The following is a 24,852-nucleotide window of genomic DNA, read 5'->3' as shown; positions in this document are numbered from 1 at the left end:
TTTTAATGCTAATGTGTGATGAAGCGTTCAAAACCAAAAAGAATGAGCCCACCCACGTATCTCTCCATTGCCTTAAACAGGCTGCGTGCTGCATAATGTCCTGCAATTCGGTGTCCGAATTTCCCGCGCAGTCTTGCGGACGTGACGTCCGATGACGCTGAATGCACGTCCTTGGATACGGGAAGAAGACAAGCGCGGTGGACCCAAACTAGTGTTTGGGTAGTAATGGATTCTGCTACGGCCAGCAAACGACCCACCACCACACAAAGTCCACTAAAAAGTCATACAAAGAAGAAAACGAAGGTTTTATCAGCGGCATGTCGTGAGTCGAAACAAAATTACGACCAAAGCCGGGCTGGCACCTGAATACACATCGGATACGCGTTCGGCTCATGGAGGCAGCTTCAACTTGATTCGGGACTGAAAACAGATGCTGACATGGCTCATTTCCTAGTAACCAGGTAAGAAAACATTACAGGTCATGTTTAGAGCTTGATTTGAAAATCATATGAGATCACCGAGGACTCGGAGTGACCTAACGTGCAAAGTAGCGTTAGCTGCAAACATGTAACTTAGTCCACCGCTGTGTAACACTGAATAGTTACAGACTGCACATTTTCCACGGTCCTTTAGTCTGAAACCGAAGAGTTAGAAATATGTCCCTTTATATATGGGACCGAAAGCCCAACCTGTTATCTGGGAGGTGACGTTAGCAGCTGGATGTAGCCACAGGCTAACGGTTTGTTTGTGTCTGTGTAGTAACATTAGCCGCTTACACACAGCAACACAGCAAAGTTACTAACTTTTAGTTGACTTAGTAAGTTACTAACTTTTAGTCAGTAACTTTAGGATACATGAATGAATGCAGGTTTAAGGAAATATGTGATTTCAGCTGCTGGTACTCTAAAATGTGCAGTTCTTTTGTCGCTATTCAAAAAGTACTGCAGTAACTAACCCAGCACTAACCCAGTCCTACTTCCCTGTGGTCTTTCTCCAAACTCTACCTTTTTCCTCCCTGCTGGACCTCAGAATACCTTCACTGCTGATGTGTTTTCTTTAAAGATTCCCTCTCAAACATGGAAGTTAACCTCTCAGAGAGCAGGATGCTCTAATGGCAGCAGTTCGTTTGCCCCACTAACAAGGACAGTGAGGGGGAGAAATGAAAAGGGAGAGAGACAGGAAGTGAGAGAGATGGAGTAATATGTCAAGAGGAGCAGGAGGAGGGCAGGGGAAATGGTCAGAGATGTGATGAGGGGGAGAGATGAAGAAGAGAGAGAATAAGGGAGAAGAGAGGGAGGCAGGCATCGATGCTCCCAGCATTCGGCAGAGGCATTCAATGATTCATGGACTTACTCTGGTGATATCAGTGGGTCTCCTCCAGTAAGACACGCACACACTCTGATACACACACGGTGATATGTTCAAGCTCAGAAACGTAAGCAAACTTGAGCTGTGCATTGCCCTGTTTGTGTTAAATCCTTAAATGCATTTTAGATTAACAGTTGAGTTTGACTTTCCCTCTTGTCCTTAAGAGAGGTGAAGCTAGTAACTGAGCATATGTATGTGTATGTGTGTGTGTGTGTGTGTGTGTGTGTGTGTGTGTGTGGGTGGGTGGATGGATGGATGTGTGTGTGAAATGAAAGTAATGGTTTGAGCGCTGTTGTTTTTCTCCCCGTGCGGCGCCTGAAGATGTGCCTGGGGATTGAGCGCTCTAACACAAACATCTGTTTTCTCCTTTTTTAAAACCCATAACAAATACCAGCCCAGCACATTAACAGAATATTTAATATGCTTCAAGCTTTGCCTGATTCTTCTCCTCTAAATTAACACAAATCACTTGCACCATTGTAATCCCTCACCTGATAAAAACATCATAATTCTGGAGCAGGGATATTATCCACGGAATTACATTCAGTTAGTCTCAGGTTTGCTCAGCAAACATAGAAGAAGGTCTCTCACAGAAAGGCGCTACGGTCATTTCCTCACCAGAGATAATCTCTTTTTAGCAACTGTGATGGAGGCGCCTACAGTCGGCATGGAGCTGTTTTCCTGGCACGCAGGACGCCATAAAGAGATTTTGCTGCAAAGAGAGATATAAAGCATTTGAAAAAAGAGGGACGCCTTCTCTTACAGAATGATTGATGTCACAAAATTAAAACAAGCTGCGGTGCTTCATAAAGGATACTGTAATCCTCGGCTGACAAAGTGATGGACTGGATCATCACTGTCTTTGCTATACTGAATGACAAACTTGAGGTAATCACACTTTTATGATATACAGCCTGTAGAACAAATTAAAAAGATTTTTCTTTTCATTTGAAAAAGTATATTTTCAGAAGTTTTGATCAGAACTCAGAAGCAGCACTGATCAATCACAGATTGCTTGTGTGTGCTAAAGGACAATACCGGTGGTTTTGATTGTTAAAACCCATCAACTACAAGTAGTTCACATCATTTTCCAAAGAATGTCATACATTAGATTGATTTCCAACCTTCCAGGTTTCATTTCATGTCAGGACATTATCAAAATCAACTTTCTGAAACTTGTCGCAGACAGCAAATGCATCATAGTTAACATATAATCATCCTTTGTTTTGGTCAGTTATATTATTGTTGCATGGAATGCAGTTAAGCACCGTGTGATGTTGCATTCACGAATGCTCTAAAACTCAAAACTGTTTGCAGTCAACAATCTTATGAGTTAAACCAGGTTCACATTATCACGTGACCATTTTCACATTATTCTTTTGACAGCTTCGTCTTTTCTTCCTTTAGGTTTAATTTTCTGACAACACAGTTTGAGCTTTACAAGTATAGTATGTCAGGACATCTTTGAATGCAGCACTATAAAGAGTAAAAGACAGTCCCTGCTTGTACTGAAACATGTATAATGCATTCAGATGTATAAAAAGGACTAGACCTTTGTTGTATAATTGTTAAGTTGTGTACTTACATTATCACAAATGTTTCCAACGATGTTTGAACCACAGACATCCACATGTTTATGCGGGGTTTAATTTGGTTGCCTGTCACTATAACTTCCAGGAGAGAGTCAGAGTGATGAAGGAAGTTTGCACACAGTGCGTCTGCGTGTTTAAATTCAGGTCAACCACCCACTAAATTTAACACTCACCAGAGACTCTGGTTCTCTCTCTTCTTGTTCCCTCTCCTCACTGTAATGTTATGGAATGATGTAAAGTACATTCCCCCTCCAGCTGTTGGAGGTCAACAATACAGTAAGTTTCCTACAGAATGGCTGTGTACCTGTGGCGAGGGGAGTATAAGACTCAAAAATCAACTATCTTTTTCAGAATAGCTAAGAGTTTTCCTACATTAGTCTTCCATAGTGTTGCTTTAATTGTCCACCTTTATGCAGGCAAACTGGCTTGCCTCTCCTCTTTCTTTTCTCTTTCTCTCTCCTTTCTGTTTTCTCTCTACCAGCAACGTTATCTGCTTTCTTCGTCAGCAATAAGTTGTACAGTTTCGATCAACAGCAGATGGCGTCGGTCTCTCTGACGGATTAAAAAAATAAAGGTATAAAATGTTTATATATCTTGTTAACATACCTGGGCTGCCCACTCAAGTCAAATCTGTCTGTGGGAAAGACTTATGTATATTCCATTCTGTTGTCACAGCTGTCCAACCATCCACATTTTTCAGAGGTTCCAAAAAGGGTTGCAGATCAGGTAAACATCAACATAGGATGTTTAAACATTTAAATACACTAGTGCAGTGCCCGTTCAAAACGTGCTGTTCAAAATGGCTCAATAAGGCAGTGTGAGGATTTGCTGCTTGCAGCTTTTTAGAAAAGCTCAATCAAACAAAATTACACCTGGCACTGTGCATCCTTCATTGCTGAGCAATATATCTGCCATGACATAGCTGCTCGCTGCGGACATAAAAGACGACTTGAGTAAATATGGGCTCAAACTACAGAAGTTTAGGGCCAATTTAATCCTGATTCAGCCCTCCTGACAATCAGAGGAGAAATCTGGTCTGGGTCCATGATTACTACCAATGTTTGGCGCAGATGATCTGGTAATGCAAGGTATTTACTAGGGCAGGCAAGCAATTAAAAGAAAATCAAATTAATTACAAGCTTTGTAATTAATTAATCTAAATTAGTCACATATGGCAATATTTGAGCATTTAAAAATATCTCAATGCAAATGGATTTTGGTAGATGAGTGAATCAGTGAATAAATGGACATTCTAAAGGAGGTGTTATTTTAAGATTGAAGTACTGGTTAGAAAATTCTTTGTTGCATAAGTTGCACAAAACAGTGCTCTGGGCGTTTTTTGAAGTACCACTCCAGTGTGTTTTGGTGTTTTTATGATCTATTCTGACAATGTTTTATCATTTTTGACAAATAACTTAATTTTGTACTTTGTAAAAATTAAGCTGTTGCTAAAATGGAAGGGACCACAGTAGAATCTGGGACTCTTATGTCCTCCACCAAACTTGGCATCTGGTGTTATAAGAGTGGTGTGGCTCCTTTAAGAACAGGGCAGTTTGTAGTGAGTGAGTGGAGACAGAGCAGACAGCTGTTAGTCACTGGAGAAGACAGATCGTTTAGCAGAGAGGTTGTCTAGTGGCAGTAAGTGTACAGTACAGGTCACAGTCTGACCATGTATAAACTCTGCAGCTCCTTAATACACATGAAGACCTCATGTTTGAGTAACAGCTATCACTATCCTTGTTAATATCCATGCAATTTGTATCTGTGCTTAGTTCCATGCCAACATTTTTAACCATTTGACAGTGAGAAACACTGGCTGGACGGTGACTTTTCCATTCAGTATACAGTACTCAGCAGCGTTTAGTTATCTGCCTCCATCATGTTTACAAAGCTGCTGTGGAATGTGTTCAGTGACGTAAGGCCAAGGGGCATGACCTTTTTAAACGATTTATTTATTCTGTAGTTAATTAATCAAAATTAACACGTAATTTTGACAGCCATATTATTTACAGATCAAGCCTTAAGCCTCCTCAACTGTTCACAGACTCAGGATATCAAACATGTTTGCTATTTAGGATTTAAAAATCGAGAAGATACATCTGTACATTCTGAGCTGGACCACAACAACCAATGAGAGAGGCAGAGCAGCTGAAGGTGCTGCCAAGAAATGGTAAACATTGTAGCCCTTGAGGCTAACATTACCTAGCATTCTACTGTTGACAGTCAGTATATATATATATATAATATATATATATTAGTTTGTCCAAATGGAACCAAAGTCAACTCTGCACTTCAGGCCTCAGCAACAACACTGCCAAGTGTGAAGTAGATGGCATGAATGGTTCTTGAGATATGGGAACAACAGACAGACAGACAGACAGACAGAAAATTTGTTTCTTTACACTTCGATAACTGATGCTGTTGTTGCTTTAGTGCAGGAAGAGTAAACTGCAGTCAGTGTGTTCAAGTTAACAAAGTTAATATTCATAGCGAACTGAAATGAAATAAAACAATGGCTCCCTGGAGGATAAGAAATCAATCTAAATACTGAATGTGCTTTGGAAAATGGTTGCAAATAATTTAAAGTGGACATGATTTGTAGTTAATAAAACATGCAAAGTGCAATGTGATCATTTAAGTTGACTTCCATCCATCCAAGCATCCCATCACTTGTTCCCTCCATCCTCATTAATCTTTCTCTTTGCTTATCTATCACTCTGTTAGGATGAATCACTGTCCGTCGGTCATTATTGGGGGAAACCTCTCTCGTCTCCTCTTTTGCCATCCCTTCATCCCTCCATTCACAATGATGGAATTGAGAGCATCAATCGCACAGCAGAGCTCATTTCATTTTAATTGAGACGTCCATGTTAAGATGGACATGAATATTACATTCCACAGGCCCTATTAATATGCTGAGGCCAGTCTAAATGTTTTAATATTCACAGTGTAAATTATTGAAATTGTGTTCATGGGCTGCGCCAGATCATTCGTCAGAAATGTTTAGTCTCTGATGTTCAGAGAGTGATGGAATTTTAATCGCGTGCGCTCCAGCTGAAATAGGACGTTATTATTTCCCATGATGCACTGCCACATGCGCTTAACCACCCCTCCCTATGCTGGTGACCTCTGAGTCACCATTTTTAGCTTTCTTAATTAGAAAGAAAGACAAGGCGAGAGTGTATGTGTGTGACAGGTATTTCTTCCTATCTTCAGGCCTGTCTTTCTGTCTCCCCATCTGTCTTTGAAGTTCTCAAGCATGTCACACACACACGCACACACATGCACACACACACACACACACACACACACACACACACACACACACACACACACACTCCAGAACTTATTCCAAAAAATCGTCATCTGATGTTCCACTGAGCACAGATGCGCCGGGTAGTGGCCATGGCGATAAAGTTGGCGTTTCGAGTGACTGCACTCAGCAATTTTAAAAAAGGCGGCAGCAGTGGACGTTGTCGCCTACGGTTGCACTCACACACACACAAGCAGCATGTTGGAGAGGAAGATGGATCGGAGTACAGATTGTAAGTGACATGTTAATTTCTTCTCCGTCACTCACGGCCGAGGCGTCTGCTATCAAAGTAAAGGGACACGAGCCCCAGCCATCAAGGCTCTCCTCTTCTTCTTCTCCTCTCATTTCTCCCTCTTTCTTCCCTCGTCTTCCTGTCGTGGAGCGTTCCGAGGTGTGACTGTGATCAAGGAGATGTTTAATGTAGCTTTCTGCTCAGTGCCCCCCCTATCCTGGGATCTGTTCTGTCCTCCCCTCCACTAGATGCTCTTCATAAGCCCCCTGGGAGCTTCACATTTTATAGGTCAAGCCTAATGTTTAGACAATAAAAGGAAGAAGGCTGACAGTTGTTTGTGTGGGGTGAAAAGAGATGAGTGAGAGGTCATGTTGGAATAATGACCTTTGCTCTCTGTCTTGTTTTCCTGCAGTTTTTTCCTCATGAATCACTCCAGGCAGCAAATTACAGTTTGAACAGCACAATTAAGTCCTGTTAAAAAAAGACAAAAGGGGTCAGTATGATGTGTCAGCTTTAATAAGATTCATCAATCGGCAGTTTTATGAGTTTTGAAGGCAACAGAAGACAGCTTACAGCGCTACAAGATGTTTGCTGCTTTCAGCATCGGAGAAGAAAGCACAGGTTTTTGGATTAACAGCAGCTGACTTTGAGATGATCACTACCCAAGGCATCTTTCGACCGTCCAACTTGACTTGACTCCGTGGTGTCAGGATAAGAGCCATGCTAATCCAGCTTGGATTTAAGGCTATTCCTGTCTAAGGTCTAGTTGCAGGAAAATGATATGGACAAACAGGACTCTGGCTGGCCAAGCAACGGGAAATCAGAGACTGTTGTGCCCACATCTTTACAGAGACCTGTCTCCAAAACAACATCCCAGATCAAGCTGTTGCACTTGACGGGCCGACTGTGTTCCAGGCCAACACAGTGCAGGACTACATCAGGAAGAGGAGAGGTGGAATCTGTGTTTAAATCAGTGATGTTTGGTGCTCAAACACAGTGAAAGTGGTTGGACAGTGTTTACTTGTTGGCTTTACTATGAAGATGCCGACCATATTATCATCACCATCTTGTTGCTGCTGTTTTCATGCACCCATACGCAAAATCAAAACAATTTTTTATTTGTTTATGTATATTTGTATATAAAGAACTGTATTTTTTATGTTTGTGTAGCATAAAGGAATTTACCTTTAACTTTCATTTCCTTATGCAACCATGTGTTGTATAATGACAAACAAATCATCTTGAACCGAGAGCTTTGAAGCTTGAAATGTTTAATATAGCCTGCACAGTGCATTTGTAGAAGCCATGTTGTATTAACAGTTGTTGTATTTTATTCTCCTTTCCAAAGAAAATAATTTAAAATAATTAATTTACATTAGAATTCAGATAATGCTTTCAGGTGTGTTCTACTGGAAACTGCTCTTGATTGATTTGTGTTTTGACCGATTAAGATTTGTCTTGCCATTGGCTAATTGAAGTTGGTGCCTGTAAGTGCAATGTGCAAGTTAAGCTTGAAAGGAACAGGATGTCGAGTTTTTGTAGACTTTTCAGGAAAGTCGCCTTTAGAATGAGGTCATTTTGGATGATCCATCATTCATACGGATGCTTTTTTGATTGTTTTGACTCTGAACAGTGTTTTACTCTCTATCCCACGCCTCATCATTTGATATCCAATCATAGGGAGTTATTAGCCTTCAGAAGTGCTCGTTGGCATGGTAGATTACACAAGTAAGAACCCTTTACGTCCCTTCTTTGGCGTGGCATGGAAAGTTTTTTAACAACTTGCCAAGTGGTGGTCTGGACTACTTTTCATTGCGCTGTAGTTGCGACTGTTGCAGGTTGTGTGTTCTGAAAAATTCTGAGGTTCTGTACTCCAGTCTCACTTTATTATTAATGTAAAGGATAACAGCTGGGATAGACGAGAGAATGAGATGTATGATATCTGATACTGACTACTGCCAAGATGATTCTGTACTTCTGATGGTGACTGTGTTAAACAAACCGTATGTTTTTCTCTTTCTTTGTGTGTGTCTATGTGTGTGTGTGTGTCTGCAGGCAGCCCTGGTACTATGGCTGGGGCTTCAACCTGCCGCGGGGTCAGGCTCTGCTCGACAAGTGGAACCAGGTCCCTGACAACACAGACATCCTGGTCACACACTGCCCCCCTCTGGGTGAGACACACATTACAGAACACACACACGCACGCACGCACACATACACACACATACACGCGCATACAGAGTCAAGCATATGTGCTTACATAGATACACACACAAATACAGTGCATCTGCACACACACCACCAGTAAGACTGTCCAAGTAGAGTAAACATACACATGCATATACAAAACATGTGTGCACACACAGATACAAATATATTTAGGATATTAATAATAATGCAAATATTGGGAGTCCTGCAAAAACTTTCCATCCACTATTTGTTTGTGTTACAGTAATCAGACACTGTGTTCATTGATATCATCCTAATCTTTTCTGTAATATCCAAGCTGATATTTAATTAACATTTTCTTTCCCCACTACAACCTGACCTTAATTCCCATTTGTACTATGTTTATGCCTGGTCTTTAGGGGCGGAGAATTTTCCCTGCAAAACTGACCACTGTTGGCACAACCTGCAAACACTCGTACACATGAAACAAAAACTGCAACTCCAGCCTGCTGCATCAATAAATAAGTTGCATGTGTCCTCAAAAGTTGCAGTAAAGCTGGTCCTCAGTCCGTCTTTTAATTATTAATTTACTGACCTAAAAGTAGTCACTAAAAATATATAAATTGTTTTTGGTGAATTTTCCTAGAAGAACATCTGATGTGGAACATAGTTAATCCTCTGAAAGACCTAGAACAATATTTGGGGTGACTAACACCTGCCACACATTATTTGATTTAGGAGAACCTTAGGTCAGTCAGGTTCGTTTAAAGTCCCAATTTTACATTTGCTTTGTCTGAAAATGGATGAATTTACCAGGATTTTTAAAAAGCACTGGTCAAAATGTATTGCTTTTTTCCTGTGAACTCAGACAAAACCTCCGAAAGTTTAGTGTTTTTTATTTAAACAAGGTGTGCTTGGTTGTTTTAGACTTCCATATGAATTTTTGACCATTTGACCTTTCCAAAGCAAGTTACAGCCATTTATTATAATATTATTCTCTGTGTTTTTTTTAACTGACAATGTAGATGTGTCCAAAACAGTTCAGAGAGTAAAAAGATAGGTTATTAAATCAAGTCAGCAGAGGACATTGAAGAAAAAGTGGCAAGAATCTATCATAATAAAATACAATACATTACAATACAATACAATCTATTGACCTTCAAACAAGAATGGCACTCAGTAGAGTGCATATCTCCACCAAGGACCAACAGTCATCTTTTGTACTCACTGATAGATAACAGAAATCTAACTACGCCTGATTTTTTAACTGCCCTATCTCACAATTTTAAAGAAACTAAGAAAAAATTCCCAGACTCCATCCAAGTTTCATGGAGATCTGTTCAGTAGTTTTTGTGTAATCCTGCTGACAAACTAACCATTCAACCAACAAATGGACACGGGAACATAACCTCCTTGGCGGAGGTATTAACACATTCTGTATCAACCAAATTAATAATTACAGAGGTGAAAAATCTACATTAAACTCATGTCAGTTCTGTCTTTGTTCTGCCTGGAATCATTTGGAGGGAAAAGAAGGCAGTCAGGCCTGAATGGTAGAGTTATATTATCTCGAGGGAGTGGTCTCCTGAGGAATGGCGCTCTGTGATGTAGCAGGTGGGGTGAGACTTGTGATTTAACAGTCACATTTCAAAATGTAGTGTGTCCAAATACTGGCATCAGCCTATAAAATACCGATCATATTTGATATTTTGAGGATGACAGAGAGGAGAGAGAGAACAACAGGTCGCCAGGTGGACATGAACTGGGGATGCTTCAAGTACAGTAGTGTATGAATGAACACACTTATACATGTCTATACAAACTGCGAAAATAACATGTACACAACAATGAGCACACTCTCCATCAATGGTTTATTTTCTTCTCAAATAAAAGAGAGCAGAGGAAGTGGTGTTCATGAATCATTGTCATGTTGAGTGGATGAAAAAAAGTACAAGGTACATTACAGTTAGAGGCCCTGAGTCCTGCTACATCTATTTTTTGTTGTTGTTGAGGATGAGTTCAGGAGTCTCACAGTCTGGGGAATGAAGCTGCTCTGTAGTCTGGTGGTTTGGCAGCGGTTACTTCTGTATCTTTTGCCAGATGGCAACAGGGTGAACAGACTGTGGCTGGGTGGGTGTTGTCTTTTAGTATCCTTTGGGTGCTGTGCAGACATCTCACTTCACTGATGTCACTGATGCTCTGTAGATGGGAACCGATGATGTTCTGGGCAGTTGTAATCACCTGCTGTAGAGCTTTCCTGTCCTGGACCATGATGAACCATGTCAGTTTGTGATGTTTCCAGTCAGGATGCTTTCTATTGCTCTTCTGTAAAAGTTGACCGGAATATGGCTCTGGAATTTAGCCTTCCTTAGTTTATGTAGGAAGTAGAGCCTTTTCTGTGCTTTTTTAACCAGGGTGGTGATGACCAAGATAGGTTCTTAGTGATGGTAACTCCAAGGAACCTGTAACTGTTCACCTACTCCACCTCAGCTCCACTGATGGAGACAGGATGTGTGTCTTTCCCTCGCTCTTTCTAAAATCAACAATCAGCTCCTTGGTTTTGCTGATGTTGAGCAGTAGATTGTTCCCTTCGCACCACTCTGCATGAGCTCTCATTGTCATTTATAATACAGACGATCATGGTGGTGTCGTCCGCATACTCACAATAGAGTTCTCTTGATGCCAGGGGGGCTCTAGTGTTAAGCACTAATGTAGAGGAGGTGTGACTGCCAATCAGAACTCTCTTGGGTCTGCTTTTGAGGAAGTCCAATATCCAGTTGCAGAGTGTTGTACTCAAGCCCAGGATTAGTTTTCCAATCAGCTTCATGTGCGAGATTGTATTGAATGCTGAGCTTAAGTCAACAAACAGCATCCTGATGTAGCTGTTCTTATTCTCCAGGTAAGTGAAGACTGAGTGGAGGGCAGTAGATATGGCATCCTCTGTGGATCTGTTGGTTCTGAAAGCAAACTGGTGAGGGTCCAGGCTGGCAGAGATGTTATCTCTGATGTGCTGGAGAACTATATTTTCGAAGCACTTCATCGGGATGGGGGTGAGAGCCATAGGGCGGTAGACATTTAGACTAGACACAGCAGACTTTTTAGGTGCAGGAATGATGATGGCTGTCTTGAGGCAGGAGGGAACAGCCTCCTGTGAGAGTGAGATGTTAAAAATGTCTGTAATAACATCAGCTAGCTGACTGGCACCTGTTATTAGCACATGGCCAGGTATATTATCTGGACCGGCAGCATTATTTATATTCACTCTCTTCAGGATTTTTCTCACATCCGCTGTGGTTACTGACGGTGGTCAGTCCTCTGGTGGTGGAGTGGACTTTACAGCTGAGTTTTAAAGCGAGCATAAAATGTGTTCAGCTCATCTGGTAGCGTGGCCTCACAGATGATGGGGCGCTCCTGCTTTTGTAACCTGTGACATATTGAATTGCCTGCCATATATCTTTAGTGCTGTTGGTGTTGAGGTCCCTCTCCAGTCTCTGCTGATGTCTCCTCTTTACCTCCTTGCTGCCAGCTTATAGTCTTGCTCTGGCAGTGATGTATTCTTCCTTGTCATCTGACAAAAAAGGTGAATCAAAGCGATGACTCACAGAGTCCGGTCAGCTCGTCCCACTCTGGCAGAAAACACACTTTACCTTTAGAGGAGATCATTAGCCTTCTTAGTGATCTTTCAGCTGCTACACACTTGTTTTCATCCTCACACAATCTCTCATCTCACACAAACATTGATTGAGTTTGAACGAACACAGATGCTGGCTCACAAGATAACTGACAAACGTCTCTGTCTCACACACAAAAACACACACACACACTCTCCTCTCTCTCTCTGACTCTCACTCTCGCAAAACACACTTTCACACCTCATCTCCCACTACAGCTGTGGAGTTCAGACGAGTGTGTGTGATTGATTTCTGTGTCTGCGTCTCGGCTGCAAACGCAGCCGTTTATTTTCCATTCAGCTTAGCGAAGTGTCTCCAGCTATCTGCTTGTAAGCCACCAGCATATGGAGCAGCTACAGCAGGCTACTAATGCATGAGACACACACAGAAAGACTTAAGAGAAAGACTGGGGGGAATGGCATGAGAAAGAAAGGAGGATAAATGAAAAAGGGTAAGGAGGACAAAAGTGTGGACCATAAAGTGGATTCTTTAAAGCACTAGAGGCCAAGAAAAGACCTCTACTTTCAAAACATTTCTACAACAAATGTTGGACAAGAATGTGAAGGAAAGAGGAGTGCGACCAAGACGTTGTTTCGCAATGCGACAAAAGCGCCCGTCTTTTATGAGGCGCGATAAAGCGGCAGATCGGTGGCTAGAGAGGAAAAATATGGCCTCTTTATCTGGCTGCGAGGAGGAAGTTAACAGCAAAGAGGGAATGAGAGAAAGTGAGACAAAAAGAGGAAAATAGGCTCAGTGCCCAAAGCAGCAGCTGCTTTGAAACAAGTGGCACATTAGAACAAAATACCCCGAGACATGAAAAGCCCTCGTAACTTCTCACTTCACTTTCACCGTCTCCCAAGGCTTGTAAAGAATACACTTAGAGTTTTAAGGCATTTTATCCCTAAACTGAACTAAAAGTGTCTCTTTTTACAGGTCGATGCATTTAGAGGACAAAGTAGTCAGACTGTATCACTTTACCAGCATGACTGATTCACTGCCAGCTGAGAACATGGAGGTTTTTATGTCTGTGTTGAGTATGAGAGGGTCCATTAACTCTGCCTTGAGTGATGTTTTAAGTTCTCTGTTTGGTAGTAAAAAATAAAAATGTGTAAAGAATCATAAACTCTTTTACTTTAATCTTGCAGAAGAAATGCTGAAAGCTTCCAAATCAGGACCGGCTACCTACTGGTGTCACAAGCATTAGTTTTCATTCACACTACTGACAAAATGTAATTATTGTGTTAGTAATGATCCATCCAAATTTCAAATTCATAGCTTTTAAACCAGGGCTGTAGACTTGAGACTTGGACTTTAGTCAGGCTTAAAATTCTAAAATGAGGACTTAGGACTCGACATGGACGCATCCGCCTTGAGAAGCAGCTTACTGAAAAAAATGATTGCTGAAGACCTGACGTGAGACTTGAAGGCAAAAAGCTGACCTAAGATGAAAAAAATGTTTGTTTGGCCTTTGTAATTAATAGTCTTTCAAGGCAGCTTCAAGTCCTCTCTTAAGAATTTAGGGTCAATTCAAGTCTCAAGTCTTTAAGGACAGTTCCCAGCCAAGTCTTGAGCATTTAAGGACAAACCCAGGTCAAGTCTGAAATGTTTTAGGGCAAGACCAAGTTAAGTTTATTCATTTATTTAATGACTTGAGACTCAACAGTCGACATGAACTTGTTCTTTAAGACTTGCAGCTTGACTTGGAGTTGGACTATAGACGTTTACAGCTGGTAAAGACAGAACCCTCTGGAACCCCACTTATGTTTTGTCAGGTTTTATTTTGTTTTTTGGCTTTTCTCATGTTGCTGGTCATTCCCGGTCTGCCTGTGGCCCCACAATTCTTCAGGAATACTCTAAAAAACGAATAAGAGCACACTGATCTGATGATCAATTTGAGGAAGACATACTGTTTGTTGAAACGTTTGTTGCTGCCCCTCAGTCAAGGCTTCAATTTCTCCAGATTTGCTGTGGACATCTATTCTCTACAATTTTTGTTGACCCATACAAGCTCCAAGGCCAGTAGTTCAATGTATACAAATTAAACTTAAAAAACTAATAGGTAGACTGTCATGAGATTATCTGAGAGTGGTTTTTTGGGGGGCTATTTTTTTTTTTTTTTGTTCACTTCACTCTTTTTTCTCTTTTCATTTGTATTAACTTTGTTATTTCTGTCTGGGCTGTGTGACAGAAGGCAGGGGAGATGGAGGCACAAGCTCCTCTTTCATTTTATTTTTCCGACTTGATGCTTTTATTGACTCAGCATCAGCAACATCCCTCCTCGCCGAGCAGCCACTAAATCATATACACTCCATGCTTCATCCTTGTCACACACACTGTGAAGTGTAGCCTTTTACATACAATCTGTGTGGCTGTGATTGATCTTTATTTTCTGTGGCTGCTTTCTAAGGGTGTTTTTTTGTGCTGCGATGTGCAGTTTGCCATTAGACAAGGAGGGTAAAATGGAGAGCTTCGTTCTAAAATGTGATGTATGGCTTTTCAAAGAGAGATTAAATTTATAACCTTCATGGAGACACATTCAGGAAGTGAAAAACAGAAAATCAACCCAACACTATCGAACATAACACTGTTACATGCATGGCTGAAATTATCCTTACAGGATCATTACTTTGTAACTGTCAGTTTATGTAGCAAAGTAAGGATTAAACAGGTCATTTTTTGTTCCCAGTTACTTTTTCATAAAAGCTAAAACAGTCAAATCTGACAGAAAGTTTAAAAATAGATTTAATAAGTATTAGAAAAATAAATACAACATGCCTAATACTGCATTTTAGCATATTCCAATGGAACTTTTATTTAATGCTAAAACTTCGTACATCATTTATGTACTGAGAACACATGACTGCACTTCATGAACATAGACCCAGCAAATTGGATGTAAGCTTTTTTTCTCTCCTGTTTTCATTATAGAGCATTTATTCATGCCAGTTTCTTGAGAGTTTGAATGGTAAGGTTAAAATGTGGAATGAGGTTATGGCATTATTCCCCAAATGCAATGCAATATTTAGAGGACCTTTAGTACCTCATAACTAAAACATATGACACACAACCATAATGACACTATTGTCATTGTTCTGCTGTTCACTGTCTCTGCTTTGCAGGTTTCCTGGACTGGGTTCCGAAAAAGATGCAGCGTGTCGGTTGCATGGAGCTGCTCAACACAGTCCAGAGGAGAGTCCAGCCCAAATTACATGTGTTCGGACACATTCATGAAGGTATGTGTATGGAAGATTTCAACATGCATAATGCAGTTACAACAGAGGCACATGTGACAATCCACAGCCATTCCAAGCACAGGTGGTTTTCAAGTCGTTGGTTGTCATGTGTAAGCAGCATGCAGTTTAAACAATTTATTTAATGTTGTAAATTGACATGACAGTCACATTGTTTTTTTTCCTTTACAAATTTCACATGTACATCCATTATAATAATACAGTTTTTAGGAAAAAAGTCAGTTAATTTTTAATGGAAAAAGGCAAAATTAACATGCAAGAAATTGTACAGTACGTGCTTTAAAATCACATACGTTCATAATTTTAAGTCAGGCTTTCACAGACAATTGTGTGTACACATGCAAGGGGTGTGACAGAAAGATCTGTATCTGTTAATTTGGGGAAAATATCTTCATACATATCTGCATGTGGATTTGCACAGGAAGTGGCCACTGCAGATGTTAAAAATGATGTAATCTTCTCTCATTTTCTGAGTGAAATTCTTGCACGTTAATGCGTTATTTGGTCATATAATAAATCATGCGGCATGTACTGGATGTGAACTCCAAGTAAAAATTAAGAAGTAAGAAAAAGTATATATATATTTTTTTTTTCTACTAGAAGTTGTGATGAGGGGAGACCCAGATAATAAAAATAGATCTATAGGCGTCTATGGCAAAATATTAGAATGCTTTGGACATTAGAAAGCTGTTTATGTCACCTCACAAGTAAAACATTATGATTAAATTGGTTATCATGCTCGCCATAATAATATTAGTAATACATATAGATAACTGTGGTGCAAATAAACCCAAAGCCATATCATCCATCGTAGAAATATCTTATTCTCAACCTGAAACTTTTTGAATTAAATAAATTGAAAGAGAATTAAATTCCTGGCATATAACCTTAGAGAATATAGAGATACTGTACAGCAGTTTTCCTGAAGAAAATGATGAAAAGTGTATATTAGAGAATGGCTGAGCTGCCACATCCCTATCAGTATTTCATTCAGGCCAGCGAGGGCAGAGAGGCCGTCTCCATGGACTGAGGATTGCTTTTTTCGGGGTTATTAGGTCAGCGCTGAGCCCTCGGAGCAGCGGTCCCCCATCAGAGAGAACCAGATTAGAAACTAGATCAGATTTTATAACAGCAGAAATAGGCTGAGAGCAGCTCTCTTCATTAATGTGAGAACTAATGTGAGAGAATGGCAGAAATGAGCCACACAGTGTTTTGTATTCATGTATTCCAAGTCTGAAAGGACCAACACAGACATGCAGAGTTCTGTTCCAAGAGATGGTGAAAGTGACACCTACACTTAGAAAATCACTGATAGTGCAAAGTTAAATGCTAGTACTTTTTGAGAGATTGTAGTTAACTTATGCTTGACAAAATGGTCACACTTTTTCATCTGCCATTTGGAAGAAACGTTGATCCAAAGTGCCTTTTGAGCAGAGATTTTTTTTACTGCAGTGCTGTTAGTGTCACACTCTCATGCATACATTTGCTCAAACTGAATTCCTGCTGTTTTAGAAAATGATGGAGAAGCTCTGTGTTACTAAATGCTTATCATTATACTGTTTCTCATCTCCACATCCAAGAGATTACCTCTGTGTTTGTGTATTTATTATTATTCCCGTCTGATTGACAGTGGACTACAGTACTTCCTCTGATTTAATTTGATCATTTGATCGTATAGTGGGGGATATTTACTGAGGATTTGCATTCCTTTTGGGGGAGTCAAAATTGTAATAGTAAGCAGAAAAATTCCATATATATTGAAGGGCTGCATTGAAGACAATTATGTGTATGAGTTCATTTAACAGTAACAGTTTAAGGCAAAATGAAAGGTCTTCTCTTTTTCTGGATCCAAAATGTATTTAACCAAATGCATCCCTGTAAGAAAGGTGTGTTGGAGAATTATAAAGGCACACTTTCTAATCTTTAATAAATGGTACATTTATAGTTAATTAAACTTAAGAAAATAGTTATTCACTGTTAACAAACAATGAAATGAAATTATTAAGCAATTGTAAAGGTTTATAAACACCAGTTGCAACTTTATACTGGTCATCAAATAATGTTCATAGATGAACTACATAGTATTTATTAACAATTTACAAAGTATTGTTAACATCAGCTGCAATTTTACAATAAACAAATCGGCACACCAAAGCCCCCCTTTTTAATGTTGCCACAGAAATAAAGAGGAAGAAGACCTGAAGTTGGTGAAATGAGGTTAACTCCTGTTGATGTAACATTGTTACCTAACTGTTATACGTAGCTAGCTTGTTGGGTTGTGATTTGCTTACATTTGCTAACCTAAGATGCCACTACATACAATGTAATGTGTCCATGGAGATCATAGCATCTATATAATGTGACTTTACATCATAATGTAACCTTTGAACAAACGCAGGTATCTTTCATGATGGTGTTGATGTCCACCTAATGGCGAGGTCAACCGCACAGCCTAATCCACTCTTTACTTCGATCGAAATTTGGGGACAGAGTAAACAAAACGCTTTCCACACTGTCATGGCACTGTATAGAGGTACAGGGACTGGTCCCTCAGCAAACTGGCACATCATTTTAACAGGAACCACAAAAGTTAATCGAGGTTAATCCAGGTACCCATCTTGGTCAACTGTTATTGTAGCACCTAATGAAAATGGGCATGGCTTAGGAAGGGTCATTTGCTCAATACATGGCTTATAAAGCAATTCATTGTTTGTTAACAGTGAAATAACTATTAACTAAAGTTTAATTAACTATAACTTTGCCATTTATTAATGATGGTTATAAGAAAGTGTTACCAAATTACATAAAGTATGTATGGTGTGGAAACATGCTGCAGCCTCACCTTTCTCACTGTTACCCAGGTTACGGCATGATGACTGACGGCACCACGACGTTCGTCAACGCCTCGGCCTGCACTGTCAACTTCCTGCCCATGAATGCGCCCATCGTCATTGACCTTCCAAACCCCAGGGCCACATGACTAGAGGAAGCTCGCCCCAAAACACCTCCCGCCAATCAGGAGAAAGGAGCCAAGAAAGGCAGGTGAGGTCGGTGGGCTGAACGGACCTAATTGTGTACATATATAACACAGTTTTGTGTCTAACTCTACACCTACGGACGAAGTGAAGGATGGACCATCTCTCACACTATTAATGTTTTTTTCATGTGCCATCATTTTATTCATCTCAACACTCAGTCTAAAAGCATATGGACGAGTGGAGAGACACTTTTACACATGGACAAATGGACATTTCTCTATGTCCTCTTTTACTGCACTGACAATCTGATGTGGTTCTCTCCCTTTGCCTCGTCTACAGGAGATTGTGGTTAAGCCACGACTCCACAGTAGCAATGGAACATTTGCCAAGGGGACTGTAACAGAACTTTTCTCCGCTCCCATTTTTAAACATTAATTTCTCATCTTTTTGTCTCATTTCTTCCCCCGACCGCCACCCCCCCACAAGACTCCTGATGTTTCAGTCCCATTCTTGGGCCTGGAGCATGTTGGAGTGGGTTTTCTTGTGTGTGTGTGTGAGATCAAAGTAAGTGTGTAAGGGCAGCAAGAGGTCTCTGCCAAGGGCTGTGTGAGAGTCGGGGTGTCAAACATGTTGACACCGCTCCCCTGAGCCTCATTACAGCCTTCATAAGCCTCTAAATGGGCCGAGAGGAGGCCGCGGAGGAAACCACGGGCCGCACTTCCCCCTTGTTTTTTTTCCTCACCACATCTCCCTCTATTTAGCTCCCCTTCTGCCATTTCTTTTTCATTTGTTCCTTCCCCTCTATCTTTCATGCTGTGAAAGACTATCTCATTTTTTAGCTATGACTTGGAGGTTAGGCTCTTTGGACTTGGAAAGGACAGCAGGTAACATGCAATGTGCTACATGCTAACGTTACTTCTGGACTATCCTGGCACCTCAGCCCCTGAAGAGCAACGGTGGTTTCAAGGACCCTCCTTTGTGTTATCCCTGGGAGAAACATAACATTTTATCCCTTTTTCAAGAGGAATAAAGCTGTAATTACATGTATTGTAACTGGTCTATGTAAATGTTCTCTGTCAATGTAAAGAAAAAAAACTTGAAGTTTTTCTTGAAGATTTCCAAGCTGTTGCTATGCTTTTCAAAAGAACTTGTTAATATTTGTGTCCAGAAATGTGTGGTTGTTACATTTCTTTTGGTCTATTTCTTAGTAATGTAAAAGCTTATTATGGTATTTTCCTCTCTGTGAAGCTGCTCGGCCCCATTTGGTGATTATTAACTCTTTCATGTCCCTTAGCGGTTTGTCTGTGTTTTAAAAAAAGAGCGTTAATTTTTTTTTTCCCTTTGCTCTATTTTCTGAATAAGGCTGTTCTCAGTAAGAGTCTGAATGTGCTCAGCATAACCAGACCACGTCACACTTTGATCTCTCTGCTCTCCAACATTATGTATGAACGTTCCCTGAGGCTGCAGTTTACTCCCGTTTCACTTTCGCTTCTTCAGCACATCAGCATTCATTGTGCTGGCTGATATCTTAATGTTTCCAAATGGGCAAAAAAAGGAAAGAGCAGCAGAATCGCTCACCAAGAAACCAATGTCTGTGGATAATGGTGGGAGGTGCGCACACTTGTTAGAACATGCACATTGATGCCTGAGTGTCTGTACGTGTTATGCTAATGTTATAGGGACTGTTTTGGAACATTTTGGCTCCTCAGGGGAACCTCCATGGATCTGACTTTTCTTCATCCCACAAATGCTCAATTGGATTTGGATCTGGGGAATTTGGGACCCAAGGTTTCCCAGAGGAACATTGCACTGTAACAAGATGATCACTGTCACATGTTAGTGCTTGTAAAGTGACTGATAGTGTATATCTCAAATAATATCAGATATATCAGGGTGATAAATCTGAATTACCTTCACCTGTTAGCTTATTTCCAACACCACTGATGGATACTCCACATCAACCACAACTCAGTTTATTTGTATGTATTTGCAAGCCCTGATCTAATTGTGCCACATGTTAAATTTGTGAAGTACTAAACTATTTAAGTGATTGCCTGTTAATCTGACTCACGAAGGCAAAAAGATGGTTCCAAAAATTAAAATACAGTAGCTACAGTGCTACTGCATGTTTATGACAAGATGCTGCTTATGTAATGTAATCTCAACCTGAAGTCATCAAATACAGCAGCTTGGTCAGTGGCCCTAAGCTTCTACACTCTACTTAACCAATCTAGCCTCAGTTTTGCATGTGCAGGGCTCCACTAGCAATAATAAATATGCAGTGCCTTGTTAGAATCTCAAAATAAATCTTTGGATGGTTAACAATATTAAATGGTTACACTTTGATTAAGTGAATCGAGGCACAAAAACTACTTGGCATGGTTTTGGAAAAGATTATGGTTTGACTTAAAATAAATAAGTAAGGTCAGTTAAGTTCAAGTTAAAAACAAGTCAACTGTGACTTTTGGTTCTGGTCTCCTGGGTTGAAGTCCTGTGTTTACCCCATCCTCCTTCCACTATGGACTTTTCTCACCCTTTGTTCTACACTAAGGGGCACCTTCAGAAACGATGCTAGATGTGCACCTACAGCAGCATAGTTTAAAGTGTTGGCCCACTGACCAAGGTGACGTATTTGACGCACTGGGAGTAAGAAAGTTCTGGCTTATGGAAATATTGTTGGTACAAGTTCCATTAGTCATTAGACTACTAGTGAAACCAGGTGGAAGCGCGAATGAAGTCCAAAGACAATGGTAGGTTTATTGGTAACAATGCCAAAACATTGGCTAATGTTGTAGTGCAGGGTTACTACCTAGCCATTTTTTTGCGATCGCTGTTAGGCTAACATAGTGTCGATCAACTTAACACTCCCTGCATATGAGTCACATTAAACCATTCTAGGAAAGGGAGTGACTATGCCTCACTTCACTAATTGGTTTTGTTGGATCAGAAGAACAAGTAATGGCTCTTTGTTGAATGTGGGCTCAATATATAATTACGTTGCTCTTCAAAGGACCAGAATTTCAGGCATGAAATGGGGAGACTTTAGATCAGGGTTAGCCAGCAATATTTTGAATGTTTGTGTTTTGGTTTGAATTAAAACACAAACTTAATTTATGTCTATGAAGGAAAACGTTCAGAGAAAGAGATAAAGGGAACTATTTCAATCCAAAAGATGGGAGGAACTTTCATCTCTAAGTTTCATGAAAAGCTGTCTGTTTGGTCTGACTCTCCAGTTCCAGTCCTCATTTAGATGTCTCACTTTGATGCTCTCCTGCTTCAGTAGCTGTGTTATGTGTTTCCTGTTTTTTCCAAGACGAAAAAAAAGTGCTGTGCTATTTCTTGATTTATTTCTTGAGGCATGCTTAAATGAGTTAATGACTTCTGCTACTCAGACAATCTGCATATGAAGAGTTTTGTTCCAAAATGAGATATGTGCTGTTTGAAAAAAGGGACGCCTACACAGGCAGAATGATTGACAGCTAAAACTTGAAAGCAGATTGTGGTGGTACATTTTAAAAGGTTTTTAGTAACTTGTGTCCTTGCTTACATTTTCACTGGCTGAATCCATATTTCAACAACACTGGATGGTCATAAACTTAAAGTCCTTTTTTAAATGGATATCTAGCATTTTGGAATGAAAGTGTTCATATGGTATTGTATTTTGCCATTGTTGTTGGGGAAATTTTTTCAAAGAAGAAAATGAAGACCCAATAACTGCAAAATTTGACTGTGTTGCTCCTGGAGACAACTCTAAAAATGTAAAGTACCTTTCTTTCTTAAAACCATAATGATTCTGCTGGTTCTGAAAGATTATTCACTGATTGAATAAAACCTTATCTGTGACCAGTAGATCATGCTTCCTTATTTCCATCATAGTTCTTCCCTTTTGTCTTTCCTCTCCTTTATTTCTTGTTCTAGTGAAAAAATTAGAGGTGGCGAGGAAACTTTTCTCGTCTTGGTTCTCCCCTTTTGTTCCAATCAAAGGTATCTGTGTCTCATATCAATTATAGAGCCCAGAGCAGAGAGTTAATTTCCAGTAGCTAAACCCTCACTGCTCCGTCTCTGTCTCCCATTTTGTTCCGCAGGTCTTTCACACCTCTGCACATTCTAATGAGAACCCTCGTTCAAATAATTACATTAGTAATCCCAGGGGAGCCGGGGCAATTTATTCGCAGACATCTTTTTACTTTGCCATTAATACAACTAGCTTTCATATACTCTTGTCTTCCTCCAGCTCCCTCCCTCTTTTTTCGCACTCTGCCTCTCCAACCACAGCACTGAGCTCTTTTTCTCAGTTCTGATCATCCCTTTTCCATTTCCATCTGCTAGTCCCTCTCTTAGCTTCCTCAGATAATGATTCCCAGCTCTCTACACTTTTCGCTCCTCTCTGAGTGCTACTGTATATCTTGCTGCAGTAGCATTTCCTTTGAATGAATGACAGACGTCCCCTCTATCTCCCCGTCATCCATCTCACTTCACACTTCCCAGCCGAACAAAAGATGCACCCAGTGCTTCTCCTTGTCTGCATCATTAAAAAGGAACTTTATTTGATTGGCTTTGGAATACAAATTAGTGTCAAACAGACAGAAGGTTGAGAAGACACTGAAAAACTCTCAAATGGGTTATCTATTGCTTCCTGTTGATCTTTATTTTTCATGTTTTTCAGTCATCAGTTTCCTTGATGGATCTATTTATTGTATTAGCGTCAGATCAGATTTGAAATGTTAAGTCTTGCTGCCAGGGCCAGATTAACCCACAAAGGGGCCAATGGGCAAAAATGAGCTGTAGGCCCTGATTCCCCCACCCACGTCCCATATTAGTTCATTCTGCACACAGCTTTATTATCAATTAATATGCACCATGTAAGCATAATATTAACATATGCAATACATGAAACAAAAGTAGCCTTTGACATAGGGCCTCTATGCAAACCTGCCAAAATCACAGCTAGTTGTCATATGAATTGTCAAATGATGTCACACTGTGCCTGTTGACATCTGCTCCCCCTGCTTAGAGAAACAATTGAGAGAGCTTAATCGCGGACACCAACTTCCTGCGTAGCTAGTTACCTAGCTATATTCATGGAAAAATAGCAACAGAAACATGGCAACATGTACAGAAGAGATTGATACAAGTGTACAGGTTGTTGTAGAAAAAACAACACATAAATCTGCATAAATATTTCTTTGATCAATGTGAAAAAATAAGCTGACTGCTCCTAGCAACCACTACTGCAGCTAAGATGAATATGACACTGGCTACTGATTTGTTAGGGGAAAAGACAATAGCCCCACCCCAACAAGCTTATATAAACAAAGGCTGAATTATTAAATTGAAGCAAAGTGGCAATTCAGTCTCTGTTGCACCTCTGACACACCCAGAGTACACGTCTTCAGTGCAAGGTAAGAAGTCAAAGTGAAGGTCAGCAAAACAGGATTGTCAGGTAGCGAAAAAATTCACTCCTTAAAAGCCCTGAAAACATTTTTTTCTCAGTCAGCTTCTTACTATGAGTGGTATTTCAGCACCACAAGCCGAGTCCCATAATAATGGAAAGAGGACAGACATCACTATGGCCAATATCTCCAGAAGTCAAACCAAAACAATCTAGATAGATGAATAGCAATACAGGTAAGAGGAAAAAAAGGTCATTTTGATTGTGGGGTGCACTGTCCTTGAAGTTATTGCAGGTTTCTAAGGTGCTTAATTTCCAAAATGGATGTAACCTAATTGCTAAAGATACCAACCTGATCATAGCTGTTATTTACTAAATAACATTTAAACTTATAGAGAAATAAGATTTCAGGGAATCTAAGATTGCAGAAGCCACTTAAAGGTGCTCAGTATTTTCACTATTTGCAATTAATCAAAGTAATTCAGCCTCGGAGTAGTTGCTCAGTCCCACTCAGCCCAGCTTTGTGAAGCAGCTGTAGGCATCTGAATGAAGGTCAATGAAGAAATGCCCAAAGAAAGTTGTTGTAGCAAATCTTCCCTGTGGTATTGGCATCAGTAGCTGAGGTGGAAAAACTCCTCCTCCGTCAGATTCATGCGGAAATTGCGCAACACCTGCAGGGCAACAACAGCAAAAATCGAAGTGGGTACTGTATGTGTGCACATATGTGTGTGCCCTTGTGTATTAGGTGGGGGTGTAGGAGATGTCATTCACAACAGGCTGCTAATTGTTTCTATCGATTAGCTCAGGGGCGCTGTCTTCAGTAAATTGTGCAGCAGGTAAATGACAGGGACAATAGAACACGAGTGTCAGCTGCTGTTCTCCAGAG

General features: G+C 40.3%; 1 protein-coding gene across 1 annotated transcript in view; it reads left to right on the top strand.

The window, feature by feature from the left end:
* Positions 1-18,576, top strand: part of mpped1 (metallophosphoesterase domain containing 1) — a 95,314-nt gene extending 76,738 nt beyond the window's left edge. The window contains exons 4-6 of the mRNA XM_073481010.1: positions 8,561-8,676; positions 15,465-15,578; positions 18,458-18,576. Of these exons, the coding sequence (XP_073337111.1) occupies positions 8,561-8,676; positions 15,465-15,578; positions 18,458-18,576 (349 nt within the window). The remainder of the gene's footprint in view (positions 1-8,560; positions 8,677-15,464; positions 15,579-18,457) is intronic.
* The last annotated feature ends 6,276 nt before the right edge of the window (positions 18,577-24,852 follow it).

This window comes from Pagrus major, chromosome 14, assembly GCF_040436345.1.
Source record: "Pagrus major chromosome 14, Pma_NU_1.0".
Classification (NCBI taxonomy): Eukaryota; Metazoa; Chordata; class Actinopteri; order Spariformes; family Sparidae; genus Pagrus; species Pagrus major.
Note: the sequence above shows the minus strand (reverse complement) of the source record. Positions and strands in the feature narration are given on the sequence as shown.